Source organism: Rhincodon typus, chromosome 22, assembly GCF_021869965.1.
Source record: "Rhincodon typus isolate 14 chromosome 22, sRhiTyp1.1, whole genome shotgun sequence".
NCBI classification, from domain to species: Eukaryota; Metazoa; Chordata; class Chondrichthyes; order Orectolobiformes; family Rhincodontidae; genus Rhincodon; species Rhincodon typus.
The window spans coordinates 17,000,281-17,022,244 of NC_063353.1; the positions used below are offsets into that span (position 1 = coordinate 17,000,281).

Sequence of the window (21,964 nt, forward strand, 5' to 3'; positions counted from 1 at the left end):
ATTGTTATAAAATTAAATTTTGTGAATGCTGGAAATTGGAAATAAAACGAGGAACTGAAATGTGCTAAAATGCAGCATCAATGGAGGAAGAAACAAAGTTAGTGTCTTGAGTCCAAAATGTCTCTTCTTCTGGGAGATTGGGGTGGGGGGACAGTGGAGGGGGCGAGGTTGTACTGGTCTCAAAAAAGTAACTGTGTTTCTCTCTCTACAGGTGCTACTAGACCTGCTGAGCTTCTCCAGCATTTATTCCCTGTATTAAATTATTAGTTTTGTACACTGAGTAAAACAAAATTCTACAAGCTTTTTAAACAATTCTATCAAGAAATGCGTGCATGTATTGTCACATTAGATCACATAATAAAGTTTGCTGTTAATTCAAGCATATGACAGTCTTCTCTATACAATGACTGACCAGCTGCATATGCTGATAAAATGTTCCCAGTTGCTGAAATAAAACACAGTAGAGAAATGCTGGAAGAACTCGGGGATAACAGGGTGTAGAGCTGGATGAACACAGCAGGCCAAGCAGCATCAGAGGAGCAGGAAGGCTGACGTTTTGGGCCTAGATCCTTCTTCAGAAATGGGGGAGGGGAAGGGGGTTCTGAAATAAATAGGGAGAGAGGGGGGAGGTGGATAAAGATGGATAGAGGAGTAGATAGGTGGAGAGGAAACAGACAGGTCAAAGAGGCGGGGATGGAGCCAGTAAAGGTGAGTGTAGGTGGGGAGTTAGGGAGGAGATAGGTCAGTCCAGGGAGGATGGACAGGTCAAGGGAGCGGGATGAGGTTAGTAGGTAGGAGATGGGGGTGGGGCTTGAGGTGGGAGGAGTGGATAGGTGGGAGGAAGGACAGGTTAGGGAGGCGGGGACAAGCTGGACTGGTTTTGGGATGCGGTAGGGGGAGGGGAGATTTTGAAGCTTGTGAAGTCCACATTGATACCATTGGGCTGCAGGGTTCCCAAGTGGAATATGAGTTGCTGTTCCTGCAACCTTCGGGTGGCATCGTTGTGGCATTGCAGGAGGCCCAGGATGGACATGTCGTCTGAGGAATGGGAGGGGGAGTTGAAATGGTTCGCGACTGGGAGGTGCAGTTGTTTAGTGCAAACCGAGTGTAGGTGTTCTGCAAAGCGCTCCCCAAGCCTCCGCTTGGTTTCCCCGATGTAGAGGAGGCCACAGCGGGTACAGTATACCACATTGGCAGATGTGCAGGTGAACATCTGCTTGATGTGGAAAGTCTTCTTGGGGCCTGGGATGGGGGTGAGGAGGGAGGCATAGGGGCAGGTGTAGCACTTCCTGCAGTTGCAGGGAAAAGTGCCGGGTGTGGTGGGGCTGGAAGGGAGTGTGGAGCGGACAAGGGAGTTCTGGAGAGAGTGGTCCCTCCGGAAAGCAGATAAGGGTGGGGAGGGAAAAATATCTTTGCTGGTGGGGTCAGATTGCAGATGGCGGAAGTGTTGGAGGATGATGCGTTGGATAGATTGCAGATGGCGGAAGTGTCGGAGGATAATGCGTTGGATAGATTGCAGAACTCATCAGGTCTAGCAGCAGTACACAGGATGGAATAAAGAAAGCAAGAATCTTGTACTATTCGAATCCCTTAATAGAAACATCACTGACTGAGATCAAATGTTATACTGTCCTTCATAGAATCCTAGCAAACATTTGACTGGTGAATCAACTAGTACATGCAACAGACTGAAGCCTATTAATGAGTTTGGTATAAAACAAACATAGAAGAGCTTGAAAATGCAATCACCTCCTTAGCATCAGGAAAGACTAAGGAATTGAAACTGGGTGGACAGGTTTTGATTACACCCCCACAATGTCCAGTTTTCCCCGGAGGATGACTTGATAGATGCAAACATCAGTCAACTGTATAAGAACAAATGTTCAATGTGACAATTTTAGCTTGATATCTGTAGAGAAGTTACAAAATACAGTTAATCTGACAATTACTGATCTTTTGTACATCTTCTGATATGTTTTTAGCCAGTGAAACTTTTGGTGCATCCAACATACCTTCTGCTATGAGTCCTGCCTTCTTTAGAGAGATGAACAAAGAAATTTTATTGATAACTGGTGGGGAATTCCTCTCCTTAATGTTAAAATATTTGCATTTGTCAAAGTGGCAAGATATTTGTTCAATGCAATGTGATTTTTGCTTGAAAGTGCAAAGTGTCAGGAATGGGGAATGTCTCACTAAATGACTGATGGAAGTTTTTGATCTGGTCACCTGAAAGGGTCTATATCAATTCTTGGCCAGAATTGGCTCTCCATCACTTTCAATCCTCCTCAGTCTGATTTGGTCTTTTCATAATGGCACAAACTAAATACGATGATAATCGATCTGACTGCTTTGAAATCTGCCATAGAATTAACCAGAAGAAATGTGGATATGATAAATCACAAACAAAAACAGAAATTGCTGGAAAAGCTCAGCAGGTCTGGCAGCATCTGTGGAGAGAAATCAGAGTTAACGTTTAGGGTTGAGTGACCCTTCCTCATAACTGAGTTTTTCCAGCAATTTCTGTTTTTGTTTGTGATAGAGTTAACCAGGACGTGTTCTGTTGAAATGTCCTTTGCCATATTAATCTTTCTGCTGTTTTATGTCATGTCCTTTTTTTCTTGTAGCAAAGGTTTACTAGTTCATACGAGGTCAGTTGTAAGTGTGCTCTTACTGTCCACCCCACACAGTGAAGTGCAGTTTCACCAGTTTTTCACATTGATTTTACTAGCCTGTAATGAATATTGGGGAAAAAAAACTCTCTAAAAATAGCAGGGATTATATAAGGAGACATGTTGAGTGCACCTAAAGTTTCAACAGCTAAAACCATATTAAACGTAAAAAGGTTATGTTGGATCAACTGTATTTGGTAACTTGTTCCTAGGTATCAAAATAAATTCTGACATTGAAAAGACAACAACCTGATGTTCACTTTTAAATGTAGCCCTAAATTCGACTCAAATGTGAATTACTATTAAACTCAAAATGGGTATAAATAAATGCCATGAGTCTCAGAAACAGAAGAGTATGGTTTATATTTCACACTTCTGTTTAATATATAGATGCCTTTAGGGAATCAATACATAATTATCTTAGGACGAATTGTAATATTGACAATGTAGGTTTGTGGTGTGGAATCTATATCAATCCAGTACGCTTCCATTAGGATTACCTAACGACCCCAAAGGCAGAATGAGAAAGGAAAACTTTGGTAACAAGTGGATTTACAACGAGGAATCAATTAAGGTTTCAAATTCCAACACCATAATTTATATATTGTTAACTGTAAATATTCAAAAGGTACATCTCCTGATTCAAACTAATGACCTGATAAATAGGGAAAAGTGATTCTGACCAATCCACAATTAGATCAAAACACAGGCTTTTGGCTTTTAATGAAAGTGAGATGATAATGCTCACAAAACAGTAACACAAATTGTAAAATGTCTATGTTTATACATCCTGTTTATTTAATGTGCTTCTGCAGGATATAAATAATGACAATATTACAAAATTTGTAACTGGAAGCCCAAGCATATATACAATGATTAGTTGCAGCGAGGCCACTATTTTATCCCCATACATTTTCATTTTGGTACCATGTTTACAGTGTTTGTTTTTAAACTGCCAAGTTACTACATACATGTATCAACAGTGAATAGGCAAAATATGTACAAGGAAACCGCATTGTTCAAGTACTATAATACCGTATTAAAAGATTAACATTGAATTGAACTAAAATTCAGTCCAACCATACAATATACATTTGATTATCAATTACAATCCAAGCTCTAATAGTCATCCCTTAATTTATATTTGGGTGACCTTTATCAGTAAGCCCAGCTTAGTTTCTATATCATATAAAAATAATGTAACATTGAAACAACTTAAGACCATTATTACACAAGTTCAATAAGGATTCTAAAATAAACATTAAATTGATTCACAATAGAATTTTGTTTCAAATAGATGGTGCCATAATAACTGTTATCATCACCATTCTTTACAATGCTGCCTATTCACATCACAGTTGAATTCTAGCTCAACGTGGTTTCAATTGGCAGTGCAGCATAGCTGTATTATACGCAGCTGCATTTTTTTTTTTGCAAACAATTGAGAAACATGATGATTCTCATATTCAATAAACATTGACCGCTTCAGGTAGTAAATTAGTTGATTGTGGTTTCACAGGTTTAGTTCAAAAAAAAATGTCATGTGCTGCATTGTTTTGAAGAAATCAGTCACAGATCTTAGTCTTTGCCTCAAACGGAAGATGCATCACACTGCCGAGCAAGTCACTATTCGTGAAATTTTGTGTTTTGTACTATAGAACAAAAATATATTCATTGTGCCATGTTTCATTTAAATCTCACAATCACACGTGCAGACAATATATTTTCTGAAATAGCTACGTTTGTGTTTTAAATCTGAAAAGGCAACCTCTTCTGCATCCAGCACTGTTACTTGGATTGCTAACGTATCCGTTGTCAGTGCATTGTATAGAATATGCAGTGTGCCTCCACCTGCAATGTAATGCTGTTGGTTTGCAGAAATTAACGCCTTCTTCTACAGCACAAAGGACCTCACTAACTTTGCAATAGGCTACATTGGAATGATGGATGACTTTATCCCCCCAAGTCATAGAGAAAATTGTTTTTAAAATTTGGGATTTCACTTCCTTTAAGCCCCTCAATTGCCATTTGTCAAAATGTTTTAAAATTAGATAACTATTCTGAATACTGTTTAGAAATAAGACTGAACATTGGTTTCAAGTGTAAAAGTCCTGATATTTGTTTCTGTCTTTTAAAACATTCTTCATTCTTTCACATTTTAAGAGCAAGATGTCATAAAAATCACTACTGCTTACCTGAAAAAACAATAAATAAAAATATCCTCATACTAACACTTGCCGTACCACATTACCAAAGAAAAAAAATGATAAAATTCTTTTCAGTGCAGATCAGTGTTTGAAATAAGGGTGAGAGAACCTTTGAAGGTATTCGTCTGATTGAATATTGATAAGTTGTGAAATTTCCAGTAAAACAATAGTGAACTTCACAACAATTGCCTAAAGCATTAGCAAACCACTAAAACAGAGCAGTAATTTCAAAACAAAAGCAGTTATTGAAATATCTCAGCTTAGCTTTTTTTTCCAAACAACATCCCATGGCTGCAATACATAAATTGCAGAATTTTTGTTAAAAAGTGTTAGTCCAAAAGGGATTTTTAAAAAAAATGCTTAGACTTGTTATCAGCTTTTAGCAGCATTCAAGTTATCAGATGGGCAGAAGAGAGCTTGAGAGTTAGAGTCCACTGATTTCTTCTAAATCGCAATGACCCAAAAAAATTTGAAGAGCAAAGTTACATCAAGACCACGAAAAAACTCTTGAAACTGCATCAGCTTAAATCCTTCTGATGGACTGGTTTTAAATAAGTCTAAAGACAGTTGTTATGTGTCAGTGTCATTCCTGTTGCTACAGTGAGAGGAATGTCAAGGAAAAAGAGCAGCTTCATGCAGTGATGACAGTAATTGTGTAAAGGTCACTCAGCGAGTGCAGTTTTCCTCTCCACTGGGTCAGAGGTCACCAGAGGAGACAAAATGTGCTGCTTGCAGTGATTGCTCAAAAGAGTGCGAAGGCACAGACAGAGGAGAATGAGACATAGCGTTTAGAATATCGTGGTCTCATACTTAGTGCTCATCGCCCTTTTTGATTCTTGGACAGGTTCCACAATCCAAGGTACATTAGGATGAGTCTTTTGTTCCAGAAGAGGTTGATCGATCTGCAGGCAAAAAATAAAAAGAAGACTCCTTAGCAAACGGGGATATCAATTATTGATGAATAATAAAATTAATCAACACACGAGAGTTCTAATGCCTCCACAAACCATGTTCAAATTCTCTTTGACATGAAGTAAGGCTACATTCCATTTCAATTCTACTGAAAGAAACAGTAGTTGCATTTGAATAACAGCAAAGTACAGTAGCCCCATCACATGACTTCCTCAGCCATATGAATGTTAAGCCTGGCTTCCGCACCTACTGAACATCTCAGGTGTACTGGATGCTGAGAGAGGTCACTCCAACATGTGAAGCCTGCATACACACACACACACACACACACACACACACACATACATATATTTACACATCAAAACTCAGTTATCTGAAATAAGTTTATTCACAAACTAGTTTGGTTTCCACTATAAACAATTCAAATAAAGATGAAAACTAAAAGGTATAATCGCACCTATTGGAAGAAAAGCTAATTGATTTTTTACTGAGGTGTTCTATCACAATAATTAAATTGAAATTAATTATTTATAATGCAATTGAAATCTATGAAAATTTTACAGTAATATTTTACAATTTGGGGAGAGTAGTAGCTGATCAGCGTGCTATGTATTACTGGATATTGCTAAAATAACATCAATTTTCAGAAATAGTGTTTTATGGCTGCTTTAAAGTCTTGCATAAACTGCCAAGTGTTTGTCAACTTATGGTTGAAGCTTCACTAGCCAGGTAAATAAATTTACCAATCTGCAAGTGTTAGAAGTGACAGTTTATATGAACCCATAGTAAGTTTGGTACTGAACAACAACAATAATACTAATGAAAGGGCCTCAATGGCATTTAAGCAATGTTAATTTTTCACCCTTGAGAGCTAGTCCTAATAAAGCAGGCTACTTACTACATTTGAATGAGTCTTTAAATGATCATAGGACCAGCAGCAACCCTGGAGAATAGGAATACCTACTGGCCACAGAGCAGCACAGTGCATAGTAAGTTGTGCCATTGAGTAGGTTGGATGCAAGCTTGGATCTGCAACTTCCCACATGAGGAGTTCCAGATCTCAGTTGGCCCTTCAGAACAAGCACTGGGCAGAGGTGAGGCGTTTCCGTGCAAGGCAGGAGGGAGGGGAGGTGGGTAGGCAAGGGGGAGGAAACAGAGGCAGTTTCATCCCAGGCCACTTCCACACACCACCGCACAACGCCCCAGTTTACAGCAGCATCAGACTGCCCTGGCTGTAGCTACTCTGGGAGAGGAGGTAAATATATTTCAAAAAAAGGGGCCAAAAGAAAGAAAAACAGATCCGGTCATATTTCACTTTCTCCCCCACCGCCCCCCACCTCCACCCGTACCCCACTGCTGCACGATACTTGGAAGTTTAGAAACGTCAATTGTTTTGTGCTCATTTTAAATTACACTATTTAGACGATTACAGCATAGGCCAGCTGCAAAAGACACGTACCTAGTGTTTTACAGAAACTGGTCTTTGATGAAATCATGTAAAAAAAGACCATTCGTTGTTGGTATCCGCCTTATTACCATTCTGCATCTCCTAGAGACGGTGCGATTAAAACTGTTAAAGGGGAAATCTCACCACAGCACAATTCATTGTTATTGTGCGTAAACAATACATCATTCAAAAATACTAATAAACTATAGAGCAACTTGTATGTTAAGGCATTTTATCTATAACCTAAGTCAAACAAAGTAATATTGAAGCACCTTCCATGAAGTCTGTGAGATAGCAAAGTACAGTAATTATAGCAACCAACAAAACTCAAAAGAGTTGGTAAGTTGCTCCACTGTATTACTTTCGACTATTTACTTAACACAGATTATGTTAAAACCCATGATGTGACTCATAATTTCATGGAGGTTTTTAAGATCTGAAAACCTGGAAGGTGCAACTTAGAGATCTTACTGCCAGGTGGGTTCAAAGAAAATCTTTACATTGGTGTGATTAAACACACAGGATTCTAAAATAATACATTAAGCAAATTCCTTGAATGAGAAATTAAATGTACATTTGATGCACTAGATATTATGTTTACAAAACCATTCTATTTGCACCAAAAGCTGAGGTGCTCAGTTACTGGAAACATATACCACCAGTTCATAACAAGCAGCAAAAGACGAAGTGGCAGATTTAACAAGCTTAATACTAACAGCACTGGGTGTACATTTGCTTTGCTAACTGCATTGGTTTGCTTACTGCAATATAAGAAAATGTTCTTTTTTGAATCTCTAGTGGCATTAATTCAGGCCGATTTGAAAAATGCCCAATTAAACTGCTAATTTTCACTGTACTGTTAGTAAGCGTCCTGTATGGTCCAAGCCACAAAAGCAAATCTAATCCTAATGCATTCAATTTTTAAAACATTTTTTAAAAAAAACCATGATTAAAATGTTGCACATGGTCAGAAAGGTTGCATATCCAAAAGGACTACATTATTCTAGAATAATTTTAAATAGCAAAACTAAATTCCATCATATAATTCTAAATAATACAGCAGCTCAAAATTCCACAAGATTCCAGAATGGCATGGGCATTTGTTATCTATACAGAAATACATTATATGACTATATAATCTATAGCATGCTACACATCAGTTTTTTTTCTCAAAAATAAGTGGTGTCTCATTAGTGGTGACTATTGCTTTCAGACTACAGATTGTTCCTTTTAGATCCTATATAATGCGAGAATGCTGGGCTTTCAGAGGGTAGTCAAGATGCCATGGATGTAATACTGCAGTAACATGCAGTCATTTTACATGCTTCCACACTGCACTCTGTTCAGCAAATTAGTTTTTCTTTAAATATATAAAAGGGTTGGTTTGACATGTCTGCAATGAAATTAAGGTCTTGTACGTGTTAAGATTGAACAATGAACACAGCGATGTCTAGGCTAAAATTCAATGTGTGCCCAAGAGAACTCCAGCTGTCACATTTGTTTTCTATTCTTAATAAAGGTCTTTGAAAAACCGTACTGAAGTTGTGTTGTCACGATGGAGCTGCTGCAATAATACTTCATTCATGAATAATTAAATGCGCGTGAGAGAACTTACAAAGGAACCCAGGTTGCTTTTAATGCAGGCTTATATCTCATTAGCATTTATAATAATACACACAAATTTAAACTAATCTTGCCTGAAGTAGTTGCAGAAATAAACATGCTGAAGTGTGCCATGATCCCATAAGGAATGATGGGTGTCAGCAGATTTGTAAGCATAGCATTACACTTTAATTCACATCATTATTTTATCCTGATTATTTTACAAATAAAATGCATTTGATTTATTCGCTTCTAACATAATCTACCTTCCGAGTGTCCACTTACATTGACGAATAACTCAAAAATCAATTGAGAGTTTGAGATTAAATTGAACCTGCTATTTTGTTTCACTGAAAGGGAACTAAGAGCCATTTTCAAATGTTGGATGTTGCTGGTGGGCCAGTTCCTTGGATTTTTTTTTGGATGCTCTAATAAAATGAGCTGCTTCCTTTTCAACAAATTCAAATGAATCTAATCTTAAAATGTTTTTTTTCAAAGCGCAGTATTGAAGCATCACACCTACTGAATTTTAGCCTTGGACAGTTAGTAACATTTGATGCTAGCAAAGGAAAAACTCAAGAGGGGCAGACACGGCAATGCACACAAAGGCAAAATAAGACCTGAAACTTGTGCGGCAGAGAATGATGAAACTTGGAAGGAAGAGGAAGAGGAGGAGGAGGAGGATGGGGAGGCCTGTGAGGGGTGTAAATATGATCTAAGGACCATCTGTTATTTGGATGTTTCACCTGAAAGAAAGTGTAAACAACAACATAGCTGTACATATGCGTCATAAAGATGCAGAGGCATTTCTTAGCAAAAGAGACACTTTCAAGTGCTGTTATCTAAAAATTATTCAAGACAAAACCCTCTCCTGGGATTTCTCAGCATCACCGTCTCTCCAGCCCATGCCATACCCCATTCTCTTTCTGGTGTCATCAGCTGGAAATGGGGAAGGTGTAAGGGAGCTGCCAATGATGACTTTCACTCCCTCATATTGTGGCACCAATTTATTTCTCTTCCGCAGCTCCCTGAAGCCGACTAAACTGCAAACTTGCCACAAATGCAAGAATGGGTCATAGCTATCCCCTACCGCATTACGTTTAATGCATTGGCATAAAGAGACCTTGGTTTGGAGACAAATCTTTTAACCATCCTCGAACCCACTTATATTGCTTGGGAAAAATCTAAAAGACAATTGTTTTTTCCTACTCAAATTACATTTTCACATTTGATTTAACTAATATAGTACAAGTTTAGGTCTACAGGAAACAAATCCATACTTTATACTGAAGAAAATTAACAAGCAGTTATTTATTCATGTAAAAAAAAGTGCCAATTTTGCATAAGAGGTTGAACTTGAATTTATATTTGGTTCAAGAAAGAAACATTAACACCAAATTCCCTTGCTGCATAAAGCTGCTTCACTTTAATTGCTCTGGAATTTTTACATTTTTTTCCAGTCTACAAACATGTATTCCTCCAAAAAGAACACCTTAGCTTTATTGCACAAATGCTGGTGTCCTTCCAACTGAGGTTTGTTGAAGCATATTAGCCCTGTAAAGTTGTCAGCACCTTGAAGATCCCCCATCATCACTGTAAAGTTCCCCATCAGCACTACAAAGTATCCTGTCAGTGCTGTAAGGTATGTAAAAGCCAGACCACAAATTGTATTGGCATGCAACAGGGTAACTTGATTTTCTTGCATCACTTTTATGAGGTGAATACTTGACCAGAAGTTTCCACATCTTTGTTCACCTCAACTTATAACAGAAGTAACATGGAGACCCCAAAAAAATGATTTAAACAACAATGTCATGTCCAAGGGACGGGTTTCAAAATGCTAAATATGTTTAACAATACAATTTTACCCTAACAATATTGCAGAAATAATTTACCAATTTATTAGGTTATCAGCTACACTAGCAGTTTTGGTGTTGGTTGGGGCTAGAATGGGATATTAGCTCATGTATACTGTGATTAAGCACTGCCAATGGGAATCCGTGCTTTCATACCATCTGACTTCACCCATTGGCAAGACCTCTTTGTTTTCCATAATGAAGCTGAAAGATATGTTTATACATGGATAAATGGAAAGTTGCTGGAGAGAGACTGATGCCCATGGAAACACCTTCATGAAAGGAGAGGGAAAACTGGTGAGAAAAATATATAAATAATTATGGCCTCAATATGAAAGCTTCATCCCAGCACCCCACCCTGCAGCCACTGAGAGAGGGTCAGTGGGGCTGCAGTTATAAATTGTAAGCTGACTCGTGTAGCCCACATATGCAGAATGACAGTGAGGATCAGGGATCAGAGTATTTCATCTTGGAAAGGCAACATTGCTGCTGCAGTTCAGCCTGGAATCTTGTTCGAAAAGATCTGCCGCTGCACTGATTTCCAAGGGGTCCGGAACCTGATCTAGCACAGGGAGGCAGCAGGCATCGATTCTATGATCTCAGGTTCCTAGTGGGCCCTCCCTTGCTCCTCAAACCTTCAGAATTCCCCTGGTCCTGATCTCCAACTTCCCACCCACCTCCAAACCGAAGGCATTCCTGTGCCTTATCCATGATGGACAACACCCCGTTCCCACCTGTGATGACCAGGGAGTAACCTGCAGACTGCAGCAGTCTACTGCTAATGTTCCATTATGGAATTCAGCTGGATTGCCCATACAGGTAGCCACAAGGCAGATGGTGCAGACTCTCAATAAAATGAGGTTCTGCCATCTCCAGCCTTGCCATATTCTATGGTGGAATCTGACCACATCAATGCCTTCCCTATAAACTTATCTCCAAATGTTTTGGAGATTAGCATTCTAGAAATATGTGCACAACAGCACATTTTCTCATAATAAAAGTGACGTTGTATTGTGTGAGACAACAAGGTGTAGAGCTGGGTAACACAGCAGGCAAAGCAGCATCAGAGGAGCAGGAAAGCTGATGTTTCCAGAAGGATCTAGGCCCGAAACGTCAGCCTTCCTGCTCCTCTGATGCTGCTTGGCCTGCTGTGTTCATCCAGCTCTACACTGTGTTGTCTCAGATTCTTCAGCAACGGCAGGTCCTACTATCTCTGACTTTGTATTATGATGCCCTGAATGACAACACTGATGTTATGCTATTATCAATGATAACAGCAAAGAGATATTATGCAGTGTCTCCTACTCCTACCTTCATAACTTAGGTTCAGACTTTTCCCTATCTATAACACATGCCATGGCAGAATAATAACGCCCAGCTCTCCTGCCAATCTATCTTCTCCTTCTCAGCTAATCTGTCAAATAGACCAAGGAGACACTTCCATGACATCTATTTCTGCAACATTGACGGTAAACACTCTCTAGCAACTCCCCAGAAATAGAAAGGTAGCCAACCTAAAATTCACCCTGTCTTCCCGATTCACCAAAATATTGGGAGTATTAGGAGTTGATTGGAAAAGAACAGGGTTAGAATGAAAACAGAAAAAAAGAAACCAAATTATTTATTCTACCATTTTCCTCAATAAGCTCCATTCTGGTACTCAACATGCATTACCCTGTAGCATTTGACAAATGGAAATCTCTGCCGAGATAAGAGGATTGTCAGATTCAATTTTGAAGAGGAAAAGCACATATAGCAGCTTTAATGCTCACCAGGGAAATTCAATTTGGCACTTAGGTCAGTTTCCACACACTGGAAACCAACGAGGATTGCCAACCCTCCCAGAATAGCCAGGAGTCCAACGGAACCAGCATCAACCTCCTGGTAGCCAAATATTCCGGGAGGGGTTTTAACACCATGCATGTCCAATCAAATTCAAACCTCCTTAAATCAAAAAAGAAGTTATTTAAGAGTCCAAGTGGCTGGGATTTTGGCAGGCTGCAATGGAAATGGTGGCCTATCTGACCAGCTTTTGGGAGGGTGGAGGGTGGAGCGAGCGGCCCTAACTTTGGGTCAGATTAAAGTGGAGGACTTGTCTAGGATCCTGCTGTCGATTTGGCATGGCTTCGGTGCTCCGTTCTCTGTGACTGACTCCGGGGATGATCCCAGGTACCACGAATCACGCACAAGAGAGCAGGGCTAGAGTGCTGTGTTCTTGAAATATTGAAGCATCGGGAAAGGCTGTATTTTATTGCCACTGTCCCGTGAACCAGTTGATCTCCCTGTTCCTGATGTAGCTCCGGACCCGATCTATAGCGGATAGAACAGAACGCGCTATTGTTGGTCTAAGAGCGAGTGAGCATACTTTGAGAGTCGCATCTCTTAATCTTGAAACAAGGCAGTGATTCTAAGCAGCAGCAGTTTACAGTGGTGACATTATACCTGTAGCACCCCTATTTTTAGTAAAAGTTGTATTGAGATGTTTTCAAGTTACATTTGCCAACTAAAAGTTTCCTATTTTATGTTGAGAGACCCTCTAGATTTAAAAGATTCTTAAACCAGGTTTGGGGCAGGAAGGGGATGGGTGGCGGAGACTTCCTAATCTCTAGGGGATTTCTGATCATGTCAGTGAGGAACCAAGTCCCTGCTTCCCCTTAGAGTCAGCTCACGCCTTTACTGCTGGCTTTCTGTGACATCAATTCCACCTCCATCTCCCGAAATGTATCCAGCCAGAATTAGCAACGCTCAAACTGATGTGCCAACCTCTACTTTTGAGAAGCCTAAGTGGCACATTTCTCTGCATCCAGCCTGGACAATGTTCCATCAGTGCACGAGGCAAAGGTGCATGGAAGAAACTAGCACTCCACCATCCACCAGTACTAATCTTCCAACCACCGTACAAAAGCCCATTCATGGTTATACGAAGACACAATTTGGTGTGTTTGTGGCTCAGTTTGGTGGGGTTATTCAATTCAGAATCAGAGCTTTTGGGCCATTGCTAGCCACGTTTAACACCAGCTATCAACGCCAAGAGGCTTCCTGAAGCTCTTTATCAGTGCCAACAAAATAGGTTGCTATTTTCAAGGGGATAATGCCAAGTTGTCATACTAAGAATTTATGGGAAGGCAGTAACTCTCTGGCTGCAGCATGTGGGTGCTATTAATATCCAGCAGAGCTGCGAATGAGGCCGGGACAGACAATTCACAAGAAAAATTCAAGAATGATTCCCTCATTAATCATCCATTTCCTGAGCTGCCTGAATATGACGATTTGGAAAGGGTCCATGAACTCCAAACTATTAAAAGAAATTACTGTTCACACAAGTGGCAGAGCAAAGAGAGTGGGATAGCGACACAAAAAGATGGAGCAGACAAAGACAGCAGTGTCAACATTAAAAATATATTTGCTGTTTTGAGAAAAATTGTTATAAAGTGTTCCTACGTGGATGAATTCTGTGCTGGTGCTACACTGTATATAGTAGCAGGCTTCAACGTTTATAACAATTCGGTATCCACTCATGCTTTCCTTCTTCAAATACAGGGCTATGGTTGGAGCAGAGTTCTATCAGAATATGCGGATTTTGCCCAAATTTGAGGGTTCTCTTTTCCAAATTCAATGTATAAAATGTCAAACTGCAGGGTATTTATTGTGAGTTATTTTGCAAATGCAGGCTTGTACATTCATAACTAAGATACTTTTATCCAGGCGCCTGTTGCAATTTTAGAAAGACGGAGAATTTTCTGCAGAATGTATTACACTGATTCACCAATCGTGTGAGGTATTTGCCAATCCTTTCACTAGATTGTGTGGCAATTAAATCAGAGTTTATGCTTGCAACAGCTGAGTGAATCGATAGCTGGAGACAGGTGGTGAGTTTCTGCTGAATGCAGGCAACGAGACAGTAACTCAGATTGTGGCTAATAGACCACACTGTTACGATCCATCAGAGTTTGAGGGGCTATGCTAAGGTTATTCACACTTTGTTTCTGTGGCACAGTGTGTAGGATAAATGATCCTTCCAGCTGGGATCCTCTTGTCATGATGGGTGAAGTGAGAATAGAGGAAGGTTGTGGAAATCATTTACCAGTTTTCTTATTTCAGATGGGATGTGGAGAGGGGAACAGCTCAAGGGTTCCTTTTCACTTAATGTTTCAAAATAGGACGGAAAAGAAGTAACAAAAATAACAAACTAAACAGAAATTAATTAATGCTTGCACATCCTACCCATGAGGCAGCTACAGCATTTCTGGTACTTAAAATGTAGGAGTCATAACTTAAAATTAAAATGTATGCAAATTTAATGGTCACCCCTCCCCCCCCGTCCTGAAGCTGAAATCTTCCCACAGGTTTTCAGATAAAACTGGAAAGATATTTGAATCAAATTTCTATAGGTTTGTGATAGCGTCCTCATATTTGGTCACAAGTCCTTTCTTAACCAGTCATTAAATAAAAGATTTGTTTTTAATGGTCATTTCAAGAGTTGTTGTCTGTTAGCTTAAATTATCCAATGTGCAAAATATTTTGATAACCAGAAGATTGAATGCATTCAAGTAGAAATGTGTTTGAGCTGATGTATTTTTACATGCTGCACAGGTTTAGGAATAATCTATTCTATATGTACGACATGATTAGCCTGTTTAGTCATGTTTTAATTCTATCCTGGTTACCATTCCTGGGCTAAGAGAATGAGCCAGTAACCTGCTGCCAGGCTTTCTGCACTCTCAACTTTACAACTGGGCACCAGGAGGTAAGGAGATGTCTCCACTTAATCACCCTCCCAAAAAATGGCATTGCATACCTAGCGGCAAAATGATAAAGTGGGCTCAATTAATTCACATTTAAGTTAGCAATTAGCAGAATATGTTACAAATATGTTTGTCATCTTTCCTGTTCTTCCACTGATAAACAATAAAGGGTTAGAAATCTCATACGATTAATGATTTAACACATAGTTAGAAACCGTATTTCTTGGACACATTATAGCTCCTTTGTCGGTGACAAAGGCAAGCTTTGGCTTGCCACAGGTCCCTATGGAGATATTTCAGTCTTGATTTACTGTTTGCAATAACTCACTAGCAGGACATATAACAACGTGCATGTCAGATAGCAATTCATTTGTATAATTACTATTGAAAGGTCATTGTTAACTTATTTCCTTCTGATTGCTTGTTGCATGTTAAACAATCTTGCATCCAATTTATATCAGCAGACACCTAGTTCTTAGTGCACAGGATCTCCAAGTGGGGCACTGAGATACAATGAATTGCTTACTGCCAATAAAAAGCAGAAAAGGATCCATCTTGTTGCTATGCATCTATCTGCTTATTAGACTCTTACCACAGATTTCCGGATACTTGCTCGCGGCTTTGGAATGGGTTTGCCAGCTTTACTTTCAAGGCTATCTTGCATTGTTGGAGGGCCATGGCCACCTTTCCTGGCTTGTAGGGCCAACTGATAAGCCACTTCGAAAGCTTGTCCCAGTGTTAAAATTATCTCATAGGCTAAATTCTGGAGGAGAAACGAGAGAAACAAAACAATTGTTGGATTTATAAGTATCATTTGAAGGCAACTTAATAAAATTAAAGTAGATGAAGTTGTGTGCAAATGACTATATGTTCCAACTTCAGTGGATAGGAGATGAGAAATAGAGAGCTCTGAAGTATGTTTATCATTCTTATCCACATTATCACAATAAGAATGTTGAATGTCATGTCTTGTTAAATTATCCTTTTTTCATATTAAAGCAGCAGCGTATTACCTTAAAAATGGCACGTTTCATAATTAAAGTCAAAGCCAACTCATATAAAATATTACAATAAGCTCATGTTCTCAAGCAGCTTACAAAATTCTCCCTTGAACTTGTTTTTCTTGATGTTTTGCACCAACTGACACACTTCTGATTTGATATCAGTATCAATATGTAAATAAATAACTCCAGGGTGTTTGCTTTTGACAGATTATTCATACTATCTAATTTTATATTGCTCTTTGAGGCTATGTAATGTAATTATGATTCAAAGGTTATATTGTATCAGCAGTTTTAACTGACACATTGCTAATATCTAATGCGCTTACTGCCAACAATTTTCACTGCAACACTCTGGATCTCCATGGAAACGAAAAGATCTATTCCACTGCAGCTGTGTTGCTGATTCTAACTGGAGACTTCTGCCGCACTGGGGTTCATTTTATAGCCATTTACTTTTGAACTATTTCCAGCATATTACCATTAGAATGCTCCTACAAATATTCTTTGGAATGGCTAATGTTCTGACTTGAACATCTTCCCATAATTGACCCATAGATCTCACAACATTGAGATGTTTTCAAAGTATGTTTTCTCCCAGTGCTCGAGTCCATTATATATAGCAAGGTTGCACCCAGGTTAATTGAAGAGTCCATTGTAAACGTTAATCGATGAATTCTGCAGGTTGACTAAATGAGGCTGCCATTGAACAGTTACAAAGAACAACTGTCTAATCTCCACCAAGTTTTGCAATGCAAATTGTAGTTTCCAATAAATATATTAACTTGCACTGTTTTAGAAAGAAGTGATACAGTTTTCTGTCTAAATAATTATTTATGTAACCTTTACTATAAGCTAGGAACATTAAAGGTTCCCACAAATCGGATTACAAAGTTTGGAACTTTAAGACTAGCCCCATCACAATGACTGTGTAATCTAAGTGTGTGGTTGGATCATACTATAAGTTTTAATAACCATATAGTAACAAGAAGTCATATTCAGGATTAAACATTTCTAAATTTAAATTGCCATTTATCAGTGTTATCCGAAGAATTATATGGTGCCATTTGTGTTTTTTCTTTTTATTCATTTATGGGATATAGGTGTCAATGGCAGTTTCCTTCCCTAGACGACACTAGTGAACCAGATTCAGTGGCTTCAGGGTCATTATTAGACTCTTGATTCCAGATTTGTATTGAATTCAAATTCCACCACCTATTGTGATGGGATACAAACCCAGGATGTTATGAAAGTCTCCAAATAGTCTAGTAACACTAGTCTAACTACGAGGCCACTGCCTTCACCCAAACCTGTTTATTGTATGTTAGCCCATGATACATATATCAAACAGTCAGATGATTTCAAGTTTATTTACAATGTCAATTACTTACAAGGCGATAGTATCACAGACTTAAACAGAGTATGGGCTCTGTGCTAACTAACGTTACTGTACATGACACACACATAACCAAGCGACGACTTGGAGTCCATGATACATAACAGCTGAAGGTAAGCTGGGTACTTTTACAGAAGTCAGATGTCATGTGATTGTCTTAAACATACTAGCCTGTCTGGTCTGAAATCTATGCCATAATACAACAAGAGCAGAGCACAGTGCACTCATGGCATAATTCTGGGGCTTGTCCAAAAGTGCTTTCCTGGTAGATTGAATAGTTCTGGAGGCAAGAACCAGTGCCATAAGCCTTTCAGCTATGTTATTTTCTGTGAACTCTGCTTCTGTAGCTTTGCATGGCACTTGCCTATCAACTGATTAACTGTTTCACGTTAACTGTTGGCATTATTACACACACTCAGCTTGTGCATCCTGAAACTAACACAACCTTTCAGGTGATCTTCGAAGGTCTCAAAAGAAACGGTCAGGATCTTTGCAGTCATCATCAGAAATACTGAAGGATTTTATTCTAATTGATCTTTCACTCCCCAAAATAAGTAGCAATTTGACTGCCTGTTATTCAGTGTAATTTATTTGTTGATCCATAAACATTGACACTTTATTTAAGCAACTGAAGTTCTGACAGAATATCAATGGAATGCCAATCCATTGCTATGTGTTTCCTTCTTGCTCTTTAAAATGCCATTCTAAGAATTTGTATTACAGTGCAGTTTTTTCTGTACTTTTGTATTTTCTATTTTTTATATTGTGCGTTACTATCCCTTCAAAATTGCAGTGCTATAGTCGTAGGTTTTATCTATTTGTGGTATTCGCATTAAAAATGGAGTGATGATATCACAAATGCTTTATTCAAAATAAAAGGAGCTAATCTGGAAGTGAAATTGTTGGAATCAACTGATATTGGATACAAGTAAGTATTTTCAATGTGGAAAATCACTTTATGCTGTGCTAGTTTTCCCACAATATTTTGTTCCAGGCCTAATTTTCTTAGCTTGGGGTCGTCCATCAGCACTTCAAAGTGCATTTTTTTTTTAAAAAGTTGGGTCTCCAGCAGCCTCTAGTTCATTTTTTTTTAAATAGAGAGAGAGAGGTAGCACATTCATTGTGTTTCAGTAAAGGTTTGTAGCCATTAATTTTGGTTTTGGCACCTTAGTCTTGTTTATAGTTGTAACCTCAGCTCTCAATTCAGTTGGTGATGAGGATTGATGACTATGAGGAAAAACACTTCAAATCTGCCATTGTGCTATGACCTTTTCTGCCTTTAGAATCCACATACTGCCACTAGCCGGCTGTCACAACTAGTTTTTAATGCTCACTTATGTCACCATGATACCATTTATGGTTTTCCATATGTTAGCCTGTGTAACACATATCATGGATATGCTGGGTTCTGCTGTGTCAGACATCTTGACATTTATTTACAATGACTATTTATAAAGCTAAAATATCGAAGAATTACAGTGTTTTATGCTTACTGATGTTAGTATATATCGTACACAAATAATCAACTGACTACAGTAACTCCAGAACATAGAATGTGACTGATGGGAAGGTCTTTATACCAAAACATCACATGCTATGAAGTCAAGTTAACTGTCTTCAAGATACTTGCCCGTCTAGTCTAGAATCTTTGCCACAATATGACACTAAATAATATTTATATTTCAGGACATAGTGGAATGAAGGTAGCCTCAACTATACTTCATTACTGTGTAACTGAGCAATGACAGTCTTAGTTAGCCAATTCTGCAGAGTCTAAAGCCTCAGGCATGCAACATACTCCTCTATTAATCTTAATGACAACTCTGCCATACAAAGGACTTGAACACTGGGAATGGTTATGCTTTTGAATGAAGTAGAGCCATGGACACATTATGGGAAGCTGCTCAGGTCGGAATACTAGCTATTCCTGAAAATATTTGCATTAGTATTCCAATGGTCATACAAAAATGATGTTTGGGATTACATATTATGTGGACTCAAATGTATAAAAAGATGAACCTCCAAAATTCACTTATTCAAAGGCTGTCAGCATCACTGGCAACACTAGCATTTACTGCCCATCCTTAAAAACAGAGTTCAATAAAAGGCCATTTCAGAAGGCACTTAAGAGTCAAACGCATTGCTTTGGGTTTGGAATCACACATAGGCCAGATCACGTAAGGACAGAAGCTTTTTTCCCCCCTAAAGGACATGAGTGTACCAGATGGCTTTTTACAACAATCATGACTGCCATTAGTGACAGTAGGTTTTTATTCCAAATTAATTTACTTAACGCAATCCACAGAGGGATCTCAACTCACATCTTCTCAACATTACTGATCTACCATAATCCACTTAAATTCACCCAGTCTGCAATGTAAAAGCGACTATTAAGTAGTAAATATTATTTTGATTGTAAAAATTATGAAAAAAAATCATTCATCAAATTGCTTTTGGAAAATGACAATTGTCATAAAATACGTCTTGAAAATATAAAGTAGGACAGATGTGAATTTGAGGGTCAACTGGTTATAGGTGACATATATTGAATAGTGAGCAACAGACTGTGTACTTTGTCAGCTTTATCTAAACCAAATGCCCAGTTGTTCGCTACAGTTCTAAAGTAATCCACTTGGTCACCAGAGGCAGATGCGATAAATCGGTCTTTATCATATTTGTTTATTTATTTATTATTACATTCCTTCTTGGGATGCACAGGTTACCTAGATTACTCATCCTTGAGAAAGTGCCAGTAAGCTGCCTTCTTCGGTCACTGCAGTCCATTTGGTGCCAGTACATCCACTGTTCTGTTAGGGAGGGATTTTTATTAAATTTTTCCTCAGTCAATTTGAGACAATTTGAATGGCTTTCTAGACCATGTCAGAGGGTATTGCTGTGGGTCTGAAATCATACATAGGCCAGAATGGATAAAGATGGCACATTTCTCTTCTGAAGAACATTAGTGAACCAGATGGATTTCTACTACAAAACGATTGCTTCATGATCATTATTAACAAGACCAACATGAGATTCCTAACTATCAGTTAATTGAATTTAAATTCCTCCAGCAGCTGTGATGGGATTTGGATTCATATTTCTGAAGCATTAATCGGAGGCCTCCAGATTACAAGCCTAGTAAAAATCCTGTTATTCAACTGTCCCTTTTACATTAATATTGTGTTTAAAAGAATCTAGAATGTAATTTAGTAAATTGCCAGGATTTAAATCTACATTGCAAACTACAAAAAAAGTGTTCTACACTGCCAAAAACAAATGTACCAACTTCAATTTAATTCTATTCTTTTGAAAATAAATGATATCAAATGTCTTCAGTGAACAAAGCTGATGGATCTCACACATCAAAGCTTGAGTTGCTTGTAGGCCAATATCAAGACGCTATCTTTATTCGCTAGGCTTAAGAAGATGGGCTATATGTTGGCTAATTTTTGCACACCTCTCAGATAATCACAATCCTTTGCAAGTGGATCCACCTAATAACCTACAAAAGCTGAAATAGAAAACACTGTCAGTTGTTTTTCACCCAGCTTAGCAGCAAAGAAGAATCCAACCAAGGAGAAGAAACAAAAAAAAAAACACACCTAAAACTTTTTTTGCTAGTTCAGAAAAAAAAATGCCAAGAGACTGACCACATCAAACGCGCTGAATACATGACAGTAGTGGTAACTTGACTTTAAGTCTTTGGTGATGTAAGCAAAAGTAGAAAGATCCTCAGGGTCTTGAGCAGCGCAAGAAATGTTCCGAATTTCATGTTCTGTGATGATATTCTGCAGATGGTTAAAAGAATGTACTAAAATTAGTAGGCTCACAAATACCAGAATAAGACATTTGCAGGGCTGAACTAATATGTACAAAGCTCAGGACATATAATTAGCAAGGCTCATCATTACATAGGAAGACATGAAACTGCTTTTAGGTCCTGGAAACTAACACTGATCTACCTGGCTTAGGAAGTGTAACTGTTGATAGGAGTCCACACTGACTGTGTGTTATTCTGTTTTCGTGCTTCAAAACACTGGTTTCACCCCTTTACTTGTATGACTACCCATGACCTGGATAACATTATCTGACTGCATTAATTTCAGTTAACAAATGACAAATGCTCACTCAC

The 21,964-nt window shown here is 38.6% G+C and overlaps 1 protein-coding gene across 15 annotated transcripts in view; it reads right to left on the bottom strand.

The window, feature by feature from the left end:
• Window positions 1-3,445: 3,445 nt before the first annotated feature.
• Window positions 3,446-21,964, bottom strand: part of anks1b (ankyrin repeat and sterile alpha motif domain containing 1B) — a 737,478-nt gene continuing 718,959 nt past the window's right edge. For 12 of the 15 annotated variants that reach the window (XM_048610130.1, XM_048610129.1, XM_048610128.1 and 9 more), the window contains 4 exons: window positions 21,483-21,620; window positions 16,031-16,201; window positions 5,687-5,778; window positions 3,446-4,321 (listed from right to left, as the gene is read on the bottom strand). In XM_048610130.1, the coding sequence (XP_048466087.1) occupies window positions 4,276-4,321; window positions 5,687-5,778; window positions 16,031-16,201; window positions 21,483-21,620 (447 nt within the window). In that variant the 3' untranslated portion in view covers window positions 3,446-4,275. Of the gene's footprint in view, window positions 5,779-7,247; window positions 7,338-11,841; window positions 13,004-16,030; window positions 16,202-21,482; window positions 21,621-21,964 lie in introns of those variants that run through there. The other 3 variants (XR_007264449.1, XM_048610131.1, XM_048610127.1) reach the window with 3 other exon arrangements.